The sequence below is a fragment of the Coenobita brevimanus genome, chromosome 1 (genome assembly GCF_032717465.1).
Source record: "Coenobita brevimanus isolate Jiangsu-jjx chromosome 1, ASM3271746v2, whole genome shotgun sequence".
Lineage (NCBI taxonomy): Eukaryota > Metazoa > Arthropoda > Malacostraca > Decapoda > Coenobitidae > Coenobita > Coenobita brevimanus.
The window spans coordinates 36838335-36853825 of record NC_136954.1 but is presented as its reverse complement, the minus strand read 5'-3'; the positions used below and the strand labels follow the sequence as shown (position 1 = coordinate 36853825).

The 15491-nt window shown below is 44.5% G+C and overlaps 1 protein-coding gene across 1 annotated transcript in view; it reads left to right on the top strand.

Annotated features, from left to right (window-relative positions):
- Positions 1 to 15491, top strand: part of LOC145394502 (glutamate receptor 4-like) — a 187079-nt gene that overhangs the window by 157009 nt on the left and 14579 nt on the right. The window contains exon 7 of the mRNA XM_080268368.1: positions 4097 to 4295. Coding sequence (XP_080124494.1) covers positions 4097 to 4295 — 199 coding nt within the window. The remainder of the gene's footprint in view (positions 1 to 4096; positions 4296 to 15491) is intronic.

Here is a 15491-nt window from a genome sequence, read left to right as displayed (position 1 = left end):
AACTGCCGACAGCGAGGCAGAAGGGGTTGAGCACTCCTGAAATTAGAACTGAGCTGGACAAAACAGTAAGTACTACTCTTGATTGTGGCAGTGAAAGTGACACACTCACAGCAAGCAGTGACGATTTGGCAGTGATTGGTGGTGAACCATTTTCCATTGATAGTGACAGTGATGAAAGTGATCGTGTTGTTTCCCCCCCACCACCCCCAACTTACTCTGGGAAAGGGAAGGCTCCTATGGGCAAATCTGGTATTGCACGTGGGAAGGGAGTGAAGCGCAGGCTTACGTCTCCCACACCAGGCCCTAGTAAGCATTTCCCATCAATTTCCCGTTCCCCTAGCCCTATTGCCCTCACATCATCATCATCATCATCTGCCGTGCCCTCTCCTCAGTCTACATCATCTGAGGAGTACGAATTCCCAGAGCCTGCAAAGCGAGGGAAGGCAGGCCGTGCAGCCCGTGCAGGCAGGGCAGGCAGGCCTAGAACAAAGGGGATGCGTGGCAGTTGGAGGGCAAAGCTGGGCGATAAGCGAGGAGATAAGAGAGGTGATAAGCGGGGTAGAAAGGGTCAAGTTTCACCACGCACCAGGTCAGAAACCCCCCCACCTGCCCCCCGCTCAGCTCCCTCACCCTCGCCACCCCCCCACTCACCGCCCCCGCACTCACCCCCCTCCCCGTTGCCTCCTGCCTCACCCCCCTCCCCGTTGCCTCCTGCCTCACCCCCCTCCCGCTCACCTCCTGCCTTACCTCCTGCCTCACCTCATGCCTCACCCATTGCCTCCACCTCAGCTCCTTCTCACGGGGAAACGAGTGCAATGCAACCTGCCACTGCCACTGAACCATGCACAGGGAAAGTGGATGCATTTGTTTGGTCTGATGGTGCAGATTTTCAGCCACACAATCCGCCGTTTGATATGACAAATGCTGGAATACAGCCTGCCTTTCCATGCAACGCAGGAGATGACTTTGTTGACTACTTCCTGGCCTTCATGGATGATGAAATCGTGCAGCATGTCAGCGATGAGACCAATAGGTATGCAGCTCAATGTGCAGCAGAAGGGCTGGGACCTATTGGCTCACCAAAGCAAGTGTTGTGGTTGCCTGTCGGAATCAGAGAGCTGTATGTTTTTTTTGCACTAATGTTTCTGATGCCCCATATAAAGAGACATGAGTTGGAGGAGTACTGGCTCGTGGATGACATTACTACTATCCCAATATTCGGGAAGTATATGTCACGGGATCGGTTCCGACAGCTGCTTGGATACCTGCACTTCGCTGACAATGCAAACCTGTCCCAAACTGACCCTTTGTGGAAAGGGAGGGATTTTCTCAACAGGATTAGGGATCGATTTATGCGATTTTTCCGGCCTATGCAGAAAGTCGTCATAGACGAATCCCTGGTATTGTTCAGAGGACGTCTCAAATTCATGCAGTACATCCCTAGCAAACGCCACCGCTTTGGGATAAAGTTCTTTGTGCTGTGTGACTGTGAGACGGGGTATATCCTGGATTTTGTCATCTACTCGGCTAGTACAATGGACGTGAACAGGAAAGACCCCCATGACTTCTCTGGCTCCGTTGTAAAAGTGCTGATGGAGAGGTATTTTGGTGGTAATCAGGTGCTGTACACAGACAATTACTACACAGCACCGAGACTCTCCAAATACCTTGCTGAACACGGCATTGGCACTGTTGGCACTGTACGGAGCTATAGGAAAGAGTGGCCAAGTTTCCCCGAAGCATCATCATCATCCAAGGGAGATGTTCACCTGAAGAAGTCAGACAAGCTTCTGGCGATCAGGTGGCATGACAAGAAGGTCGTGAATATGATCAGCACCATCCACAAGGGGAAATTGCAGAGAACTGGGAAGGTCAGCTACAGGACGGGAGAGCCAATCATGAAGCCTGATGCCGTCATTGATTACAATGTCAATATGAGACTTGTTGATAAGTCTGATATGATGATTGGCGAAATCGACTGTCTCAGGAGAAACACCCGATGGTACAGGAAGGCTTGCCTGCACATGCTCGATATGTGCATGCTCAACGCCTTCATTCTCTACAAGACACAAGTCGGGGGCATAAGGCAACCATCACTGAGACAGTTTTCCAAGACTGTCGTGCAGCAGCTACTTGCACGATTTGGTCAGGTGACGGCATTGATCCCGAGGGGACACTCTGACACACAACCTGACCGTCTTGAGTGCCGCAATTACATGAGCCGGCACCAGCTTGTGAAATTGCCTCTTACAGCAGGTGGCAGGTTGTCACAGGGCCGCTGCAGAGTATGTCATAACACCACACGGAGGCCTAGGACGAGAAAAATGAGCACACACCAGTGCCTGGAATGCCAAGTCGCTCTATGAGTAACTCCGTGCTTTGCCGAGTACCACTCTCTGAGTAAATACTGAAAGTGACAGTGATATATAGTGATGCGACAGTGACGTGCTTTGCCACTAATTGTATAATGGATAATGTAGTAATAAGGGATATTTTACCTAGAAAAAAATGTAAATATTGGCCAGTATAATAAGTGATATTGTAATAAGAGAATCTGCGGCACTTGTGTAATTCTGCGGCACTTGTGTAATTCTGTGATGCGACAGTGACGCAATATAGTAATAAGTGCATTGTAAATATAATGTATATTGCCCAGATTATATGTAAAATAATAATAGAAGTTAGAAATAACGAAAAGATCACATGAAACGTCAGTGAGCGGGTGCCGCCACAGTGAAATGAGGCGCAGCCGCAGTGAAGAGCGGGCACAGCCGCAGGGAAGTGCCTTTTGCCTACCTCAGTGAACACAGAGTGGGTGTTTATCGTATGTACAGTGTTCATATATGTTTATATTACTATTATGAGAGAGTGGTTGGCATTTGGTACTGGTGTGTGGGGCGTAAAATAGTTATTTCACACCCCTCACTTCTAACGGCTCTCCCCGTCCTGTGAAAGTCAACAAAGTCATGAAACCTACATCAATGGAAAGCTGAAGGTTATTACTTTCTAATGGTACCTTATTTTTTTTCTCTAGCTTTATTCTGTGCAGAGTTATTAAGGTTTAAAGATTTGTTTACATTTGGCTGAAACCCCCGCAGGAGAGGACAGTCAGACCAAAACAATACCAGCGGTTAAAGGGTTAGGCAGGAGTTCTTGCGGTAAAGAGGTTAATGAAGTGTTAGTCTCGTATCTTACCTCTTCTCTTCGAAAAAATCTCTCCTAAGTTGAATAAAATCGTCTGTAGATGGAAAGAATGTAATATAGAAGACGATCTCTGTCTTAGGTGACCACTTTGACACCGTCCCACCCACACTAACTGTCTCCCTTACAGCATATAATTTCCACCACTGCTCACCATCCAGATCCCTGTCTTAGGTGACCATTTTGACATCGTCTCAACCACACTAACTGTCTCCCTTACAGCATATAATTTCCACCACTGCTCACCATCCAGATTGCTGTTGGGCCGTCTCGTGGGGAGTGCGTGGTGGTTCGTTACGCCAGTCATTATCATCATCGTCATTATCAACGTCATCAACACCCATACTCTTCTTCAACACACTTTCTTTCCCTCATAGATTCCCTTCACACCTCTTAGGGTACAGTACATAACACAGAGGCCATAATGTACTTTTTTTTTGGCGCAGAATGTCCGATTATGTAGGTTGACATAAAAAAATGAACAAAGAAAAGTTAATTTCACTGGTTCCTTTTTTGACCAGCCCTTTTTTTAGTGGCAGCTACATTGCGTGTGGCAGTAAGAAACAGTTTACGTAGAACATGGCCTATGAAACGAGACGTAATACTTACAGGTTTATTCTGACCTACTCGATCGGACAGTTTGCATCTGAATACGTTCTGTTCCGGTCTCAGAGTAAATGTACTGTACTCTTGCCCTCACAGAAGAGTACATCCACCACTCCTGTCCTTCCATATTGTTGTCGGGCTGTGTCATGGGAAGTTCTTGGTGGTTCTTTACGCTAATCCTCGAAATTCTCATCATCCATACACCTTTTTCACACTTTCTTTCCCTCACAACTCTCTCCACACCTTGTACTGTCACAAAATATTACCTCCACCCCTACTCACCTTGCAGATCGCTGCCGGGTCGTCTCGTGGGAAGTGCGTGGTGGTTCTTCACGCTAATCATCATCTCCTCGTACACTGCCAGCCTGGCTGCCTTCCTCACTGTCGAGAGGCTGGTCACCCCCATCAACTCTGTGGACAATTTGGCCAGTCAGACTGAGGTGGAGTATGGCACGCTGCAAGGGGGATCTTCCATGGAGTTTTTCGAGGTGCGCCAATTTTTTTTTTTTTTTTTTTTTTTCATGTATTTTAACTGAGTAGTTGATTGATGGTACATAAAGAAAAGGATTAAGTTTTACAAATGAGTTCAAGATTCCTTTTTTTTATTGAATCGGGTTTTGGTACTCTGTGTGTGTGTGTGTGTGTGTGTGTGTGTGTGTGTGTGTATGTGTGTGTGTGTGTGTGTGTGTGTGTGTGTTTTCTGGTTGGTGTATGAATCCCAGTTGGTTTAGTTCTTTCAGTCCGGTGAGGTATGTTCCATTGTATTCTGATTACTTCTAGGCGATAATATTCAGCAAAGAGGCTTTAATTCTGAAGTGGTCTGAAGTCTCTCCCAATCCCAGAGTCATGGTAACAGTGTCATGCCACAAGCACCAAATTACTGTGTACTATCACTTGGTTAATTGTAATGCTTTGCTGGTCATTCAGGGATTGTGGATAGCATTGTTGTGACGTCATCAGCCGTTATAGTCTGGACAGAGCTGAATCAGGGTCGTCTGGAGTGACCATACACACGATGATAGGAAAGCCCTATAAGGGTCATAAATCCTTAATGGAACCTCAGAGCCTGATAGTGGTGTGTAATGAATGTAGATGGTGTTGGTGATGAAGATTGTCGTCTGCGCATAAACAGAGTACACGTTTAAGAAACAGACGTTACGCCACTACCATACCTCGGCTGTCACTATTAACCCTTTGTATAGCATAGAAATAATTCTTTATAAGTCGTGACATGCATCACATACATGTATATATATATATATATATATATATATATATGTTTCAGTGATATTGTATAGTGCTGAATGGATTAACATAAGGAACTATGGTTGCATGTTTTCAATAAATGGTCAGTGTTTTCCGTATGGCCACAGCGAGTGAGTGTGCTTGTGTGCTGCGATGCTCCCACGCAGCCGTCTCTACTAGAACAAGTGTGGTTAAACCAAGTTTTTTTTTTTTTTTTTTTTTTTTTTTTTTCGTTAGTCACAGGATAAGAGTGTATGCTACTATGCCCAAGGGAACAAACTCTTTAATACATGAAACACCCTCAGATGGCTCCCAGCCACGGAAGCAATAATCATTTCGGGGAAAATCATAGAAGTACTTCCTGAGGGCCTTTCGGTCCGCAGCTCCAAAGTGCCATAGCTGCCACTTTTTGGGAGGGTCCACAAGCCTTGAGCGATAGGACAGGTTAAGGTGATAAGGCCGTGATTGGAAGAGCCCAACGGAGAGAAAATTTAACAGTGTAAGAGAGAGGTCAGGTATGTTGGAACTCTCTCCAAGGCAGTCAGAGATATGGGTAGGATGCTGTACAAGCTTCTCTAGGTCACTAAAAGTAGAAAAGATGTAGGCTTGTTCACCAGGTGGATCAGTGAAAGGAGAGGAGAACCAAAGATGATGGTAAACATTGAAATCACCTAGAATGGAGATTTCAGAGAAAGAAGAAATTAATAGCATTTGTTCCATCACAGAAGTAAGAGTCGAAGAATTTTTCATCATAAAATTAGGGGATAAGTAATCAGCGCACATATATTTAGTCAGAGCGTGAGAGGATAGCAGAAACCAGAGAGTACTGTAGATAATTCAAAAGTTTCAAGTTCAGGAACTCAAGAGCAAGATATGTTGTTGCATACATATAAACAACAGCCACCTTTGGCTTTGAAATGAGTATAGAGAAAGGAGGAGGATACAGAGAAGGGTTTATTAGTTGTCTCAGACAGTTGATTGTCTGTGAGGAAGAGAAGGTGAGGTTTAGAGGAGGGGAGGTGGTGTTAACAGAGAAAAAGTTAGAGGAAAGGCCATGAATGTTGCAGAAATGAAAAAAGTGAGTCAGACAAATGGTTTCGGGCGTCTCGTTTGGCCGTCACCATGTGAGGGCTGGATGATGGGGGCTATTATGGTCCTCCCACCCTAGGCACTTCGGGGTTTGGTGTTGAGATGCCATTTCTAACAAAATTTTGAATAGGAAGTTTAGTATGTAATTTAATGACAGTTAAAGGAACTTGCATTGGAGAGCATCCTGGCCTACTCTCTGTGTTACTGAAACAGTGAAAAAGTTCAGCAGAGGGGAATGGTCAGAATCAAGTCCTGAGGGCTGATGAAAAGGGGAGCTCCAGATCTCTCTGACATCTGTTTTCCATCCACCTTGGGAGTACTGCCCTGTTCGACTGGTGCTACAGTCTACTCCCTGGCTTATAGCCTAAAGTACTTGGTGTAATTCACTTATTTCTTGTAGGTTACATGATTATATGAACACAGAATCATAATCAGTGGATTTTAAATGTAATTTAGTATGGTACATTCTTGGGTATACAGTAGACTTGAGTTCTGGAAAACCTGTATATTCCTCGTTCAGTTCATGTACTGGTACTAAATTGTGATTGGTGGAATTCATTATACTTTCTCTAGCTGCTGTGTGGAGTTACGATCGTGGCTTATGCTGGGTGTTAATTATAAGTTTGTGTTTGAAGGGGAAAGTGTGTGGAGTTGTGTACAAGGCAGTTCGGTAGTGTGGAGTAAGATGACCAGGGTAGTAATGCAGATGGGCAGGAACTACTAACAAGTTAGGGCAGCCATTTGTAAAGTCGGTCTCCTCTTGTTTTTGCTTCGGTACTTCACTCATGTTCCCCTAGATCAGTGGTTTCCAACCTTTTCTACTTCTCGCCCCCCCCCCCTCACTGAATGACACGTTCCTTGCGCCGGCCTTCCTCATATACTGTATTTTACTGGCGTATTTGGCACATGTCAATAAATATCATAGATTCTTAATCTTTGAAATGGTTTTTATATTCAGATAACTAGATTTCTTATTCATATCTGAAATATTTTCTCCATATTTAGAAATTACTGAATTCCATCATAATTCATAGTTTTCAAATATAATTACCTCTTTATCAAGCCTTCGCGCCTCCCCAGGCAGCCCTTCATGCCCCCCTAGGGGGGCACGCCCCAAAGGTTGGAAACCACTGCCCTAGATGTTCATTAACACTGTGTGGTTTATTTGGTGAACAGTTAAGGAAATATTGTGATAAGTAAGAAAGATACATTAGGTAAAAGTGTGTGGTGCATAGATATGGTGACAGCTAAATACATACCGTATGGTAAATGTGTGATGCTTAGATACTGATACCTACTAGATGTCACGAATCAAATTCGCGACATTTGCCTCTTGTGAGAAACCACAAACTATTAGTGGAAAACTCACTGTGTATCGCTCAGTTAACCGTTTCTCTCTCCATTTCGGTGGTATACTTTTCAAAACATTCGTCACTGTTTCAAAAGTGACCGATCTAATGCACGTCATTAAGTGCTTTACTGAGTGATTTTATTGTTTCTTTATTGTTCGCCCCTGCTTGCCTCAACCGTTGGCCACGCCTTCTTCCGGGTGGCCTCTCCTCTTGCATAGGTCTCTTATTCTTCCTAAAGTTGAATATGGGTGTGAGATCTACTCCTTTGCAACAGATGCCCGCCTCCGGTTGTTAAATTCTGTGCATCATGCTGGTGTTCGTCTGGCAACCGGGGCATTCAGATCATCCCCAATTCCAAGTTTGTTGGTAGATGCTGGTGTACTCCCCTTGGACTTGCGGCGCCAGTTGCTAATGATGAGGTGTTGGTATCGTCTTCACCGCATTCCAGACTCAATTTCTTGTGCCATTGTCTCACAGGATTCCCGATCTTCTGTTTTTGAGACCCGTCCCAATTTCCCAAAGCCATTTGGTTACAGGGTCCGGTCTGTTGTGCTAGCCCTCTCTCTCCCGAGACTGGCAATTTGTCCACATCGGATCCCAAGGGTGGGTCCTTGGCTACTCCCTCGCGTGACATTCTGTAGGTCCGTTGTTGAAAAAAAGGGCTCGCTTCCCTCTCAGGTGTCCCTCTCTCTCTTTTAGAACATGCCTCCATTCATGAGGGTTCTGTCCCCGTCTATACTGACGGGTCTAAGACTGATTCTGGAGTAGGATTTGGTGTTGTCTTCCCTTCCTTTAGTAGGGGCGGTAGCCTTCCTGGCGTTACTTCAGTGTATACAGCAGAACTGACTGCAATTTTGTATGCTCTTAAAATCATTTTTACTCTCCGCCAATCCGTTTTTGTGATTTATAGTGACTCACGTAGTGCTTTGTCTGCACTGGAGTCTTTTAATGCATCCCATCCATTGGTTTTATCAATTTTAGAGTGGCTTTTTCTTCTTGGCCGCCGTGGCCGCCGTGTAGACTTCTGTTGGGTTCCTGCACATGTTGGTGTGGTGGGCAATGAGAGGGCAGATACTTTAGCTAAAGCTGCGTCTTCTCAACAGTCCCCAGCTGACTACTCACTACCTGTTTCTGATGTAACACCTTACTTGCGGTATGCAATTCGTATGTGTTGGCAGTGACACTGGGATGGTGTGTCTCAAAATAAACTAAAAGAAATCTTTCAGAGAGTGGTTGTGCCAAGGGTTCTTCCCTCTATGTCTCGGCAACTGGAGGTGGCTGTTGCTAGGCTTCGCATTGGGCATTCTCGGCTTACACATGGGTTCCTCATGTGTGGTGAAACTCAACCGTACTGTGATGACTGCCTCGTTCCCCTTACTGTCCGTCACTTGCTGGTCGAGTGTCCAAGTCTGGGGGGCCTGCGTCAGAGGTTCCTTCATAGGCATGGGGGAGCAGATGGTGCCTACTGTTTATCCTCGATGCTTGGTGGGGCCTCTAACGAGTTTACTGATGTTTTTAGTTTTGTTCAGGAGGCGGGCCTCCTTCCACTTTTATAAGTAATTATTTTATAAATTATTCTTTTATTATTTTTAGTGTTTTATTCCTACTAACAGATATTAACTTTATTTTGAATAGACACTTTTTATTTTGCAGTGCCTTCTACTTTGTCATCCGGCGGCATATGACCCTGGCAGTTGCGCCGCCAGATTGTAATTATTTTCAATCAATGATATTAATAATTCCAGGTGGCCTGTCCATTACCCATATATCGTATTTGAATTTAGTCAAGTGTCTGTCGTGACGGAGTGAGGTTCTGTGCTCCAGCAGTGAGAGAGTGAGAGGTCAGCTAGCACCCAGACTCCATTAAACTACAGTTCTCCAGGCTCCCACCCTTCTTCGGTGATACACTACACTCATTGACCAGTATTTCCTTTTCGTATTTTCCTAGGTTTAAGAGTTTAGTTAAGTGTGCTGTTTCCTCACATGCTGGCCGGCTGTGCCGGATGTTGTTTTTTTCTAGGCGTAGGAATTTAGCTTTTGGGAGAGTGAGTGAGTACGATCTCTTTATTTGAATTCATTTTGAGATGTAACTTTAAATTTATTTCTTTGTAATCAATAAAAACAGATCTTTTTCATGAGCTTAATGTAATGTAAACTCGTGTTTCATTTCTCCACAATTAAGCTTATTTCCCTTATAGCTCCTAGCTTGCATAAACGTTTTGCCATTCATAACTGGTACTTAGGCCAGTCTTGTTGTATTAAGCTTAAAATCCGTTGTGCCTTCTAGGAGTTACGCATCAGCAAGAACCTGATATTATTAATAGTATTAGTTATTTATTGTCAGGGGTGAAGTAACTTTCTCCAGAGGCTAACAGTACTAATAAACAGCAATTGAGTAATTAGTCTCTGCTGTATACTGTTGAGAAAGTTTATAAATTCTCGTTCTGAGAGAGTCGGTGAAGCGAGCCGATATAAAGTAATCATTGCTTGTTTTAGCAAGACAGTCATTGTCCCTGGTCTTCAGTATTATTGAGAATTATCATTTAATTTTGCATTTATTTTTAAAAACCCCATGACAATTGGCGACCTCATTCCAGGATATTAACTCCTAGCTCTAAAGCTATTCACGAGATAATACTCACTCGTTCATATTTAGGTATTTATCATTAAAGTTGAAAGGCACAAGCTTACTGGTGTTTACCGTTAGTTTAGCAAGGGAATTTTTGCTTTAATCCACAGAGTACTTAACTCTATTTAGTACTTTATTCTAGGTAACGCCGGACGATTTTATTCGCTCCTGGGAAGTCGCCGTACCCATTGCGTTAATTATTGAGTCTTCCCAGTCATTTGCATTTTTGCTTTATTCTTTTCCAGTTAACTAGATAAGACTGGTCACCACTAGCTTGTGTCTGTATTCTTTACTTGTGTTTGTTAGCATTCGTTGCGAAGCAGCAGTCAGTGCTCAGTTTCGGCTTGTTTAGTAAATTAGCGTCATGGCTACCATGACATGGGGCTTACCGAGCCCCAGGATATTAAAGAGTACATACTCTCACGGCATAATCAGGAGCAGCAGCGCGAGAACGAAGCCCGTGAAGAGTGTAAGATTCAGTGCAAATACGAGCGAGAACAGCGTGAGGAACGCGAAAAGGAGCGCGAACACAAGCAGAAACTGCACGAACACGAGCAAAAACAACGCGAACTCGAGCTAGTACAAGAGCGAGAACAACGCGAATACGAGCGTGAACAACGAGACAGAGAACGAGAGCACGAATGTGCCGACTGAGAAGCACGTGAAAAACACGAATATGAAATGCTGAAGCTCAAACGAGATTCCTTGGCTTCAGACACAACTGGTGCAGTTGGTCCAAGCTCCACGAGTGTTCTCCCTGCACATGTCCTGGCGACCCCACGTATCAAACTTCCTTTATACAAGGTAGGCGAGCGACTCGAGCCATACATAGCTCGTTTTGAGGACATGGCAGACATGTATCAACTGGATGAGGCAGCTAAGCGGCTCCAATTTCTTAGTTTATTTGAGGGCCCTGCCCTCGATATTCTCCACAGAATTCGTGGAGACAATCTCACGTATGAGATGATGAAAGCTGCACTCATTAAGGCGTATGGTCTCACAGTAGATGACGCCAAAGTTCAGTTCATGCGAGCTAGTCTCCAAGACAAGGAGACAGCTGTCCAGTTCCTCGACCGTCTCACTGCTTACTTAGGTGAGTGGATGGAGAAAGATGAAACTCCTTCCACGCATGAGGGGATAATTGACCTTATGCTGCGTACACAGCTAGAGAGGTCGTGGCCTGCTGAGCTCATAGCACAGCTTAAGATCTGCCAGGTGAAAGATGCCAGCCAAATGGTAGAAAAGGCTGACGCATATTTCACTGCATACAGGTATCAAACTCACAAGCTGCATACCTGGAACAGAAAACCTGATTAATCTGGGAAACCGTCTCAGACTGAACCCCAGCAACAAGGCCATTCTCAGAATAATGGCCAAGGTCCAAAACCGCAGAGAAAGGACCAGGGGCAAAACACTCAGAAACCTGAGTGGAAGAGGTACAAGTACCCTAACCAGCAGCGGTATCAGCCACACAACCGACCGTCGGGACAAACTTTTTCACCACCAGCTCAAAAGAGGCAGGAAGCGAACGCAGCCTTCATTCCTCAGCAGCAGCACGGTGGTCACGTCCCTACCAGTATGGGTACTCCCTCAAAGTTAACTAGTCCCACAGTGACAGTGAACCCCCCTCCACAGATGGCCAATGTTCCATCTCCACAGGCAGTGGGTACGACCCCTCAAGTTTCTAAGTCTCAAAGCACCATGTTTGCCGCATCAGTTATTCAGCAGGCTCATGAGTGGCTAGCTGCTTCCTCCACAGGCCCTCCCACAGGTGACAGTACCTTCCTTGTTCAGCCAGGGTTTGTGGGAGGCATCCCTGTGAAGGTCCTGAGAGATAATGGATCCTCAGGTTGCTCTGTCAAGCAGAGTCTAGTTCGGCCTGAGCAGTACACAGGTCGACAGATCCATGCAAACCTTATTGATGGATCAGTGAGATTGTTCCCTGAGGCATGTATCCAGGTGGCATCTCCATTTTATACTGGTACGACACTCGCAGTTGTCATGCCAGAACCTTTATTTGACCTAATTGTAGGCAATATTTCCGGTGTCAAGGATAGTTGCACCGATGATGACGCTACTCAGACTTCAGCTGCAGTAACGCGAGCCATGGCTGAGGCTCCAGACTGTGTCACCCCAGTGACCATTGAATTGCCGCAAGATCTGATGTGTAGCCAACTTGTTGTTCAAGAACAACATTCTGACCCAACACTTGCTGTTGTGCGAAAGAAACAAAAGGGTTGAGTGATTAAGTATTTATGGGGAGGTCGAGCCAGTTCCTTCATAAACAAGGACGACTCTACCGTGAGTCACAAGCACCCGAGGGCGAGGTTCGACTGCGGTTTGTCGTTCCCGCCAAGTACCGCCAAGCAGTGTTAGAATGGGGTCATTGTTCAGCGTCAGGAGGTCACCTGGGCAAAAGGAAGACCCAGGGCCGTATCCGAGCTGACTTTTTCTGGCCAGGGATGGGACGAGACATAGATAGTTTTGTGTGTTCCTCCAATATGTGTCCATGTAACACCAGTCAGGAACAAGTCCTTCCTGTGCCGTTTGTAACCACACCCGTAATCTCTGAGTCAGTTGAGAGACAGGGTAGTGGTGAAGTGGGTGCAGACCTGATGTCTCGCCCATTGGCCCCACAGGACACAGTATGTCCAGGGCCTGTACATACATATTATGTATCGTAGGTTAACGGGGAAGTTCGAGAGAGAACCCCGCAGAGGCGACTCGAGGCTGTGTCTGCGGACACATGAGCCCGAGTTTGCACAAGGATTTTCAGCTCCCCGATATTAATATAAGTATTGTAGGTTAAGGGGGAAGTTCGAGAGAGAACCCCGCAGAGGCGACTCGAGGCTGTGTCTGTGGACACACGAGCCCGAGTTTGCACAAGGATTCTCAGCTCCCCCGATATTAATATAAGTACTGTAGGTTAAGGGGGAAGTTCAAGAGAGAACCCCGCAGAGGCGACTCGAGGCTGTGTCTGCGTACACACGAGCCCGAGTTTGCACAGGGATTCTCAGCTCCCTGATATTAATATAGGCACTAGGTTAAGGCACCGGTTGAGGACCCATGTGCAGTCTGCGGACACACGAGCCCAAGTTTGCATAAGGATTCTCAACTTGCCGACACTAATCGTAAGTGTAGAGTTAAGTTTAACCAGTAAACTACACGAGTCCTCGAGACAACGGTGTCCAGGGACTACGTTTCCTGGTTAATATTCTACCTAATAAATTAATGGCGACCTCGAATGTACGAAGCTTAGGCTGTCACTCGTATTATTCAGCTAGAGCGTACCTTTCGTAGCATGTACTGATTGCTAGGCAGAGAGAGTAATTGTAATGTAATAAGAATTTTTGTCTCATTGACACTTTTGATGCTCCACCTTAATTGATTTTGCAGGTACAGCGATGGGTGTAGCAGTTTTGCTGTGCGGGCCAGCTGATCATCTGCCGCACGCTGCCGCCTCTCCTCCTCTGCCTTCGTCATCGCCATATTATTAATATTTATTATAAATTTGTATTACGTGATTTTACATGTAGGTACAGTTACACTACAACTGTCACACCTACACCGTGTATCACATACACCACACTACACAACAATTAGTTGTCAGTGTAAATGTTGCGAACTTTCGCTCAGTTTGACCTGAGTACAGGATTTTCATTGTCGTCACGGAGTTTTTCCCTCAAGCTTGCCTCTATTACGTAAATACGAGGTTTTTACGCTCATTGGCGATAGTGATTTTCTCCTGTAGCAGGATAGCCCACACACCACAGTGTGAATCTTGTGTGACTGAGTTAGGATGTGTACATATATATATATATATATATATATCCACAAATTTTTTCCCATACGGAAAAAATTCATTTTGTAGGGGCGTAATGTCATGAATCAAATTCGCGACATTTTCCTTTTGTGAGAAACCACGAACTATTAATGGAAAACTCACTGTGTATCACTCAGTTAACCGTTTCTCTCTCCATTTCGGTGGTATACTTTTCAAAACATTCGTCACTGTTTCAAAAGTGACTGATCTAATGCACGTTATTAAGTGCTCTACCGAGCAATATTATTGTTTCTTTATTGTTCACCCCTGTTTGCCTCAACCGTTGGCCACGCCTTCTTCCGGGTGGCCTGTCCATTACCCATATATCGTATTTGAGTTTAGTCAAGTGTCTGTCGTGACGGAGTGAGGTTCTGTGCTCCAGCAGTGAGAGTGAGAGGTCAGCTAGCACCCAGACTCCACTAAACTACAGTTCTCCAGGTTCCCACCCTTCTTCAGTGATACACTACACTCATTGACTAGTATTTCCTTTTCGTATTTTCCTAGGTTTAAGAGTTTAGTTAAGTGTGCTGTTTCCTCACATGCTGGCCGGCTGTGCCGCATGTTATTTTTTTTTAGGCATATGAATTTAGCTTTTGAGTGAGTGAGTGAGTACGATCTCTTTATTTGAATTCATTTTGAGATGTAACATTAAATTTATTTCTTTGTAATCAATAAATTTAACAGTTCTTTTTCTTGAGCCTAATGTAATGTAAACTCGTGTTTCATTTCTCCACAATTAAGCTTATTTTCCTTATACCTCCTAGCTTGCATAAACGTTTTGCCATTCATAACTGGTACTTAGGCCAGTCTTGTTGTATTAAGCTTAAAATCCGTTGTGCCTTCTAGGAGTTACGCATCAGCAAGAACCTGATATTATTAATAGTATTAGTTATTTATTGTCAGGGATGAAGTAACTTTCTCCAGAGGCTAACAGTACTAATAAACAGCAATTGAGTAATTAGTCTCTGCTGTGTACTGTTGAGAAAGTTTATAAATTCTCGTTCTGAGAGAGTCGGTGAAGCGAGCCGATATAAAGTAATCATTGCTTGATTTAGCAAGACAGTCATTGTCCCTGCTCTTCAGTATTATTGAGAATTATCATTTAATTTTGCATTTATTTTTAAAAGCCCCGTGACACTAGATAAGTACAGTGCGGTTTACATAAAAGCACTATTACATTGGATATACTGTAGTACAAAGACATTGAGAGTTAGTGTGCTAAATTGATCATCGAGTGTTACACTTAAGATTGCACTGTGATGCACAGAGTGGTACATTGCGTTTATTTTTTAGGTTTAGGTTCTGTATATATGTACAGTATATTCTGATTATTGCAATTACAGATATCTAAAAATTTACAATGGTTGCATTACCACCCACTTTGGTAATAATTTGTGTTCTCTTGATTATTGTCTTAACCGCTCGTTGTCCCTTGAACTGTCCTACACAGAATTCAGTAAACAGCATGTCATCGGATTGAAGGGGTGTCTTTTTCAATATTCACTCTACTCAAAGTTGCCCTAAAACTGCCTTCTCTCCACCTTCA